At 39.9% G+C, this 9,828-nt stretch overlaps 1 protein-coding gene across 2 annotated transcripts in view; it reads right to left on the bottom strand.

Annotated features, from left to right (window-relative positions):
* Positions 1–561: 561 nt before the first annotated feature.
* GALNT7 (polypeptide N-acetylgalactosaminyltransferase 7) overlaps positions 562–9,828 on the bottom strand; it is a gene marked incomplete at both ends in the record, with an annotated part of 66,051 nt that continues 56,784 nt past the window's right edge. For both annotated transcript variants that reach the window (XM_079534664.1, XM_079534663.1), the window contains 5 exons: positions 562–699; positions 3,262–3,390; positions 4,629–4,727; positions 6,899–7,117; positions 8,814–8,936. In XM_079534664.1, coding sequence (XP_079390790.1) covers positions 562–699; positions 3,262–3,390; positions 4,629–4,727; positions 6,899–7,117; positions 8,814–8,936 — 708 coding nt within the window. The remainder of the gene's footprint in view (positions 700–3,261; positions 3,391–4,628; positions 4,728–6,898; positions 7,118–8,813; positions 8,937–9,828) is intronic.

The raw sequence follows: 9,828 nt of genomic DNA, 5'->3' as shown, positions 1-9,828 counted from the left end.
AGTGACATCTGTTGTGTAATTTCCAGCAAATGCTTTTCTTGTGAAAGAGAAACGGAAGAGGCACTAAATATGTTGAAATTCACCTTCCAAAAAAGCAGCATGACTGTGAGAGAAGGCCACCCTGGCTAATAACCTGTGGCAGTGCTTAGTAAGATGTAAAATTAAATAAAAATTTACAACAGGTTGATAATCACCAAGTTCTATGAAAATCTGGTTACTCCAACCTTTTCAAGTTTGTGTAAAAAAACTGCCTTCAGACCCCTGAGTGTAATCCCAAAGAAGACAACCACGCCTTTAACTATGTTCCTATGAAACACAGCTAACAGCGCATTAAGTTACCAACGTCTTAAAACAAAAAGATGTAAACATCTACAGAGTTTAAGGTAAAGCAGTTTTGTAAACATTAACTGCGGATGATCATGTTATTGTAATAATCACAGTTCATCTATGTCCTTCATCCAAGTCAGGAGGCTCGGAGCTGTACAGTTAATAATTGCAGCAGTTTTCAGGCTATTTTCAGTCCTGTACAAATGAACGTGTCAGTAGGTAGGTTCTGTTTATCTACACACTAAGAATGTTGTTCATTTCCCATTTCTGCGTTGCTTTATTGGAATCACACTCTGAAATGAAAACTTGGTGTAGGACTTCTGACCGATCCAAGCACTTCCCTGAAGGAATGTGTGTAAATCTATGCAGATTCTGGAAAAAAAAAGAAAACATAAAACAAAAAACACAGGGACGTTAAAACAAAATGAAACAAACAACCACCAATCAAAAAACAGACAAATTTGTCTTTACAACTGTAATGTAGCTATTTGCAGTTACAAAACCAGGGTTCAGGATCCCTGAAAAAGATCAGTTTCCATACTTGTTCCATTTATTTGTTAAACTTAGATTTTTACATCCTTTCTATTATGAAATGTTTGATGCACGTAGGTCAACTTGAAACGCCTTGCATTTCTCATTGGAAACAAACTGCTAAGAAAATAAGCAAAACTGTGCCTAAAACGCTTCCAGCATTTTCATCTGTCCCATAACCCAAACAAAAGATTAACTCTCGAGGACAGCTTTACGAGAGCTGACCTTGCTGGGCAGATCCTCCTTTGGTTAGCCCTCACATATAGCAACATCAACTCCACTGGGGAAAAAGCAATAACTTTGCTCCCTGTTTGACTGGTTGAAGGAAGAAAAGAGGAGATGAGGGCAAGGCTGGCCTCCAGAGCAACAGGAGACAGCTTCGGAGACTGCAGACCTATTGTGTTGAGTGCAGTCAGGCTGAGACTCACACGTTTGATTTCTTTTAGCCCTCTCACCATTTGCCAAGCAGCCTCTGGCTCCTGGCTGCCCCACTGCCCAGCTGTATGCATTGTGCCAAGCAAGGGAGTAGCAGCAAATCTGCTGCAGTGCGGCTGCACAGCCCTGCTTTGTGCTCCCCCCAGCACATGAGGGAGTGCTGGATCTTTCTCCTGTTGCCCCATCACTTGTACACGTATGTGCACATCCACATGCTGGGGCAGCTTGATGTGCATGCCCATCATGGGGATGGACACTGCCTGGAAAGGTAAATGGAAGTCGGAGCAGAAGCCATGAGCTGACCTCTGCCAGCTGCATTCCGGGTCACCAAAAGCCCTGCTGCTAAATGCAGAAGCACAGATGTTATGCTCACCAAACTGGCACATGAACTAGCATTACAGAACCAATCGACTGGGCAGATAACTTCTCCTGGCAGGAGAACAGCAGGCCGCAACATTCTTCAGCAGTTCATAAGCATTTCATTCCTTATACCCTCATTAGGAGAAATGGTCATAGCCTTTGCGCTGCACAGGAGAGAGTGCCAAAGCCCTAAGATCTGCTTGGTTACACACCCTTGGTGGTCCTTTTGCTCTCATCTCCTTCCCGTATTTTTTTCTGGAAGCCAGTCAGTGTTTTGTTCTGCAGCCCAGACTGTGCCCACCAGGCTTCCTTATAACTTGTGGTAATAAGCAACCAATTACACAATTGGTACCACTGGGGAGGAAATGGATCATCTCGCATAAATGAAACGCTTAGAGGAGAGCCAAGCAACATGCTGGGATGCCCTAGAATGGCTGCAGAGGTAACAGTGTTATATATTATTCTGATACTAAAGCCAAGGCAGCAGGCACTGAAACACTCCTTACTGATTTTTACATTTCAGATTTTAAAAACTTTGCCCATCTACATGGCACAAGATGTTAGAAACAGCATTATGTTGCTTGAGATTTCAAAGCTCTATGGAAATGACAGAAAGGTGGGGTGGCTTTGAGGCTAACAAAAATAATTCACTGCATTCAGTAATGGCTTCCAGAAAGGCTCAGTACAGATAACCAGCTAATGAACTAATAAATAGGCAACATGCTAGGTAGAAAGAAGAAAAAAACCCACAGAAGATAATCTCAGATACTGAACTAAGTTACAGAGCCACTGTCCATATCCAATGATAACATCACCCTTAGACAATTCAGTCTCGTTTTTCAACAGAAATGTAATCTTAGACTTTCAGAACTCAAATTAACAGAGGACTTACAGATGTGCTTACTAAATAGCCCTTAACAGCCCTTTCATGTGTATCAGCCAACATTCTGAGTCTTTATTAAAAATTCATAGATTTTGCAATAGCGTTATAATGGCACCACACCCATAATTCACAACAGAGCATGTTTTTAGAGAATGGCTAAGGAGCAGGAGAATGAAAAACTGAAAAAGGCGAAGAGCACAGAAAGACAAAGAGTAATAAACACCACATTCACCTATTCTTATGTAGACTTCTTTCAACAGACATCCACAAATTAGATATATTGTCCCTAGCTGCTAAATGCACCTCAGCACTTAAGTCACCTTCTCACAGCACCCAATAAAGAAACTTCCTTGAAAGAAAGACACAGCAGAGAGGGTGGTGGCATGAAAAGCTTTTAGAAACAAGGTCACTTTGCTTTCTCCAAGAAGAGTGCTAACTCCTATGATACCTGTGGCAGCACATGCAGCACCAGGAGATCTGCTTTTAACATTTTTGCTTCAGAAGTCAGCAAATGGTAGAGCCTACAGAACACCTTCCCCTGCAGGAAGTTTTCCTAGCAAGCACGGATTTCTGGGAACGTGCAATTAACATTTCCTCTGCTTGTTTCAGTTAATCTTGTCACAGATGTCTGTCTTATGATACACGTAGAGTAACAATAGAAAAGGTGTTATAAAACAAGATGCGAATGATGACAATTGCTTTTCCCCTATATGTCTGTTACATACCTTGAAGTATTGCCAGTCCTTGTATTCATTCAGATTACAATGTGTAATCATAATTTTGGATCCATCTGGTCCTTTAGTTAAGCACTGATCATACTGCATGAGCTGATTAGCTTCATTGATTCGGAAAAGCTACAGAAAAATAAGATGGCATCTTCTGAACAGCTGACTTAAAGTAATATTTTAGAAACAATGCAATACCAATAGAATTCCATCATGCTAAATATTCTCCACTGCTATTATAGCTATTTGAAGGAGAGCTCTTTATTCAACATGATGTCAGACAACTTTGCTTTAGGATTTAGAAGGTGAAAAACCTTTCCTAGCAAGGCACAGATGAGAACAACAAAGGGAAACATACTTGGTAAACTTCTGGAAGTGTTAAGCAAGAAGCTTTTTAGTAATTTGATGGCTAAGAAACCCCCTATCTTTGTAAAGGCTTGGTTGCAAGTCCTTGGGCTTGGGAAGTAATTTCATGAGAAGACAGTAAAACTTCAGCATTTTACACATGGAGGAAATCAAACTAATGCATACAAAACATATTCAAAAACATTATCTTAGCTACTTCTTATGAAAGAATTACAATATGCTTTGGGAGTACTACCTGCAGAAAAGGTATTTTAAGGAACTTTTGATATCAAAATAAAAGAGATGTTTCCAAGACCTACTAAAAATTGAGCAGAAGGATTTTTAAAGCGCTGTCCTGCATGTGATTTCAGACTGCAGTGAGAAAAACCACCTGGTTCAACTCCACAACAGCATAAACAAAGGCTGCAAGTGCTGCAGAGTTATCCAGCTGAAAAAGGAGATGCAAATGCAGAACAGCATGCTTGCCTGGCAGTGTGCGTAGGTTTGTGAAGATGCAGGTCAAACAAAATAGTAGCATGGGTTGAAATTGTCTATTAGTAAATACATTCTGTCAATTTGTAAACGAAGCAGAGAAATTTAGATTGTTTGTCTCTTGTGGTGAAAGGTGAGTTGCTGCATAGAAATGTTTTACTTCCATTAAAGCAAAACAACTCTGAGAAACAAGTGAGCTGGTGTAAGGAGAGCTGTTTCCTGAAGGATTAATAATTAAGTGAGGGTAAATGATGAATCACGAGTGATGCTAAGAGTTGCACTTTTTCTAACACAGTGATATGGTTGCTTTAAAGTATGCTTCTTGCTTACACATTTTGTACAGCATTTTGTTTGTAATGATATTTTCAGATTCCTGTACTTCAGCAATGCCAGCGTGCTTATGAGAAATCTTTAACTCCCGTTTTTGCAGGTGGCACGGAAGTGACTTTATGAACAGGCTTAAGAGAAACACGGCCTGTTATCCATTAGTGCAAGTATTTCTCTTTCATACTTGCCTCAGAGCCACTTACCTGGTTTCCTCCCATTCTGTGGCATGGTCCAAGTTCGACAAAGCCGCCGTTGGTGTGCCCCATGCTGTCGATGCAGTAAGCTGTTTCAAAGCCTCTGATCTGGAAAAAAATAGGTTGTGCACTTTCAGTTTGTCTCATGGGAAAACAAGTGTGAAGGAGTTCAAAAAATTCCCACTTCTCTTTCAAACCAGAAACAGCTCTCTGCCAGACAGATACAAGACAAACCTGCATATGACACATAAATAATGATGTTACGTGTTGGAGATGGAGCTACTACCTGCCCAGACTAATTTGTGGGCTCTTACATGAGTTAAATGACATCAATAAAACTAGAGCTGGGAAGCTCAATTCCAAACTAATGGCACTGAAGTGCATGACTTCTAAGTATTTTAATTTATTCAATCTCCTGTTAAATCACGTTCACTCTCTCAGATCTTCATAAATAAAGCAGCATCTTGGTTAAACTACTCTCATCTTATGGAAGACACGAGGAGATAAACCTGATGCAGAGAAGCTGCAAACAGTGGTTATTAACGCTGCAGCCAAGCACAGCCCCCTGACCCGGCTGTGTAGAAGTGTGTTCTACAACAGCAATTATGTGGGGGAAAGAAGAGTGAAAGGCGGGCAGAGGCAAAAGGATAAAGAGTAAATACCAATTGGAAAGCATGCCTCAGCTACTGATTATCCCACTCTACTTTCAGAAAGATCAAAAAATAGCTTTGTAAGGACACAAATAACATTCTTGCCAGATCTCTCTGCTTTGCAGGAACCTCTTTCTCCTTCGTGCCTGTAGAAGGAAGCTGGGAGGACAGAGCTCAAAGCACAGCCCTGACTTCCAGGCGGTGCTGGCAAAGATGAAACCCACGCTTCCTTTCCTGACAGTTTGGAAATGCAATTAGTGAGGTATTACAAACATATGGGGAAAAAAATCTCAGATATTGTAAGACAACTGGCAGCCAGTGAAATGTTGAAGGAAATTTCGGAAGGGTCTCTGAACTTCACTCTTTCCTGTTCCTTCTTTACAGCCATTTGCTTTTATCAACAGCAGCTTCTCACAAGGTGACCATTATTGTTTTATTCTCTTCAAAGTTTTCACCTCAGTGAAGCAGTGTATAACAAGTGTTTCTTACCTTTTGTGTGAATTTAAAAGTAGGTCTCAAGCTAATGTACTAACTTGATGCTTTGTGTTACCTTTCAGATATGAAATAAAGGTGACACTGTTGACCGGCTCTTCAGATACAAGACTATCCATACCCCTGCTCCATCATGCACACGCTCTGTATCACTAATTAATTCCTCAGAGAAGTCAGAGATGGCACACTGTTGGTCACATAAGCACGCATAGATCTCTACTTTCTAATGCTCATCTGAAGTTAGAAAAACAGGTCCATCTCATCTTTGTTGTTGAATTTGCTGGGACACAGGATTCCTCCCTTACTAGCAAGATGATTTTCTGGTTTTACCTCCACAACTTACAAAAATTAAATTGATAGAAGAGAAAGGGCAAGGCTGGAACCATCTGAAAAAAGCCAAAACATCATTTGAAAATGGGAAAGAGGTGTTGGCTTGAAGCCAGAAGGGGCAGAGCTCAGTGAGGTGGCCTGTATCCACCAGTAACATTCTGTCTCTCAGTTAAGTGACGCTATCACATTTGCTGAATTTTCTCTAAGAGAAATGCCAAAATTGTAACCACACCCTTAACTTAGCAATGCTGTGCTCATGTACATTAATGCTGGAAAAAACTGTTAAAGAATCATATCAAGTTATTACATGCAGAACAGGGATTTACCAAGGCTGTACTGGTATGAGTACATCCCAGGCTAGCAAACAGGCGAATGGGTGTAGAAGGTACTCTCTCTGTATTTCATGACCTATTCTGTAAGCCTTTATAAAAAAAAAGAGTTTCACCTATTCATCTTTGCCAATACCCTGATACAAACTTTTTTTTTCTTTTCTTTTAGAAAGAACTGAAGAACTGAAGATTTTGGAAAAAAAATCTTTAGACATAACTGAAGAAAGGGACAGATATAAGAACAATCCATCAAGGAAACGTGCAGCTAATTAACACAATCTCACCTCTCAAAGTAGCATTTTTTTCCCCTTTGGTTATTTTATTTCCCTGCAGCTCTGTGGCCAGTACCATCTACATTACTACAGCAGGAACCAAAGAGTCTCTCTCAGATTGATGCCAAGGAACAATTGTTTTGAATTCCCAACTAACTTTAAAAAGAATGCTCCTAAAATAAATACGTGTTATGTGCTGTACATACCTCTCCCCAGTCCACATTTTTAGGTGGTAAGGGATAATACGATGTTATATCATACGCTATTTCTTCCATGAACCACTTAAAACTTTTGCAGTTGTGATCTTCACGGAACTTTTTCAGCTCAGATATATCTCCGTAGGGCAGTGCTTTTGTCTCTGGCCGGCTGGCGTAAAAATAATCTTTGTATTCGTCCCACCACACTTCCACAACTCTGACATAGTTCTGTGAAGAGGAATGACATTGCTGCTACCTCAATGCACGCACAACGGGTCAGACACAAACACGTTAACTCCATGAATTTAATTTCATATTCTCGTGAATTTTAAGTGAGGCAGTTTATTGTTGCCTTGAGAAGGAGAGAAAAAGGATGGCTTGCCTGGTGAACAATTATCTCCCTCACATTTACTTATCAGGCTTTGATGGCTCTTAACTCTGAATTACCTATACATGGTCTAGCTGCACACCTTGTTTTGTTCTGGTGTTCTAGCATTAATGACAGTGTTAAAACAGTCACAACAAATCTGACTTCAAACACAAATTATTGTTTTTGTTTAAGCAAACACTAATTAAATAAATAAAGCTATATATAAAAGGGAGCTTTCTCCCACCTGAAGAGGGAGAAAAGTATTCATACTGCCCTGCACATAGAAGCTCTTTACCATTTAAGAACCATCAGCAGTGTTTTGTTTTATCCAGACGAGCTGAATTGTGTAAGAAATTTAGGTACAGAATAAATGCTTTTCATAAGATTTTTCAGATTAATAGAATGGTTTTATAATTTCAGACAAGCTTACCCGCATTGAAAAATGGAGCTATCATTTACAATCTCTTCTCCCATTGCTCTTTTCTCTGTCACTACATCCAGCTATGCTTATTTCCAGCTACCTTCCACGGTACTGCTCCTGCTGTTAGTTTGGTCAAAATGTTAATCAAGTCTCCTTATTAATACAGGATATTTTTATTTCCTATGTGCTACGTTAGTTCTCTGAGGCTTTTCTGAGACATTCACTTTTGAATAGGAACAGCTGTTAGCTTGGCTCAAGCCAGTAAAAAACCTGTAAATCTGAAGTCATTGTCATCAGTAACTTTCAGGGACAATGGCTCTGGGACTGGAATTTATAAAGAATAGAGCCTATAATTTATAAATATACAAATGACAAAGCACTTCACAAGAGGAATCTTTAGCCAGGCAATAGGAAACATTAACAGAAAGGTCCTTGCCCTTCTTTTGGTAGGTACAAAAGCATATCAAAGAGTTTTTCTTGATTCAAGTTCTCTGTTCAGATACAGACAGGTTGCTCACTCTTTCCTTGAGGTGTTGTCTACTTTTGATATCATGGCTTGAGCAACACTTTTGTACCTACAAGACGCCTGAGGAGTTACGGATTTTAATGCGCAAAGCATGACATTTTCTCAGGCATTGTCCTCTGCTTCCTAGTTCAGAAATGCAGCTACAAAGGTATGAGAGATGCAGGGTTATTGTGTTTGCTAACTCACAGAGAGCCTGGGCTTATGCCCTTCCAAGCCAGCGGAGGATTGCAAAGCCATGCTCACCACCCTCCAGGTCTGTGCTGTACTCACCAGAGCAGAGGCAGGCACTTTCTGCTGTTTGCACTTCAATTGAGCACAGCTCAGCAAAGGCTTTGGGGGTGAGAGAGAAAGCAGCAGGAAATGTAATTTGTACCTCCATGCTGGGGAAGGGTGAAGAAAGAAGCTGGGTTCCAGGAGTGTCTGTTCTTACAAACAGTGGGGTTTGGCACAAAGATTCTCCCCCCACATGGATGACCATCTCAACTTCAGACAATGAACACCTTTGAATGAAGTGCTCTTTTAATTGCTACTGATAATTTACATAGACTTATTTGAATCTGTTGCTGTCTCGCAGCAGAAGACCTTCAGGGTTGCAGCAAACCAGTACCTTCAGTGTAGGAGAAGACCCAACGTACACGGGGGGTGGATTTCCTTGCCAGCCCTGGAGACGGTAGATATGTCCAACACGAGAACAGGGGACAAACAGCAGTTTTCCTCCACACTGCCAGATCTACAAGGTCAAGAAAACATGCAGATATTAATACATGTTTACAGGAATTTAAGACAGAAAAATACACAGCAAATTGTGAAAGAGATGCCAGCTACTTTTCTTACTATACCAACCGTGTGATAAACTTGACCCTAACATAGACATAATAAGTCTGAAATGAAAGGCTGTACTGAGTACATCTTCAACTTCACCACAAAATTGCTTGATTAAAGTAATTTTTCAAAAAGCTTTTAAAATAGTTTGCCTTCTCATTCCATTGCTGTTTTAAAACAATGGTAATGAATGAGAGAACAAAATCTGGCATGGGGTAATTTTTAAAATGACAGAATCAGTATTTTGATTTTATTGGAGTAACTCACGTGCCATCACTAAGCTGGATTTTGGTTAGATGCCCATCATATTTAAGTTTTTCTTAATAAAGAGTAGGAGGAGGTTAGGATAATTTGATTACAAATTACTTTGTTACAAATTGCTACAGATCTGTAACAAACATGTTTTTTTTTTTCTGGCTGTAGTAGCTGAAAATAAAAATGGGGAACGTATGTTACCATTCTGAAATTTCCTCCCTCCCACATGTCCTGGGAGAATCCATCTATTTATGGAGAAAAGAGAACATACCTAAAGGATCTGAATTCGTTTGCTCATAGCTTTGACAAGTTTAAAATGTAGCATCAAATCCAAATTCTAAATAAGTTCAGGGATGTTCCAAATTAAGATTGCATTCCAGATTACAAGTATGACTTAACATCACTAGGAAAGATGGGCAGAAAAGTTTCTTTCCTTCACTGTGCGTGTTTGTCATCATGTTAATTTCTGAAGAGTTTGATTTAAAAACCATACAAAGAAACTCTGATATGCAAAGACATTTTATTTGCTATCTAGGAGTCCGTAT

This window comes from Tetrao urogallus (genome assembly GCF_951394365.1).
Source record: "Tetrao urogallus genome assembly, chromosome: 4".
Lineage (NCBI taxonomy): Eukaryota > Metazoa > Chordata > Aves > Galliformes > Phasianidae > Tetrao > Tetrao urogallus.
The sequence above is the reverse complement of the archived record's forward strand: the minus strand, read 5'-3'. Positions and strand labels throughout refer to the sequence as shown.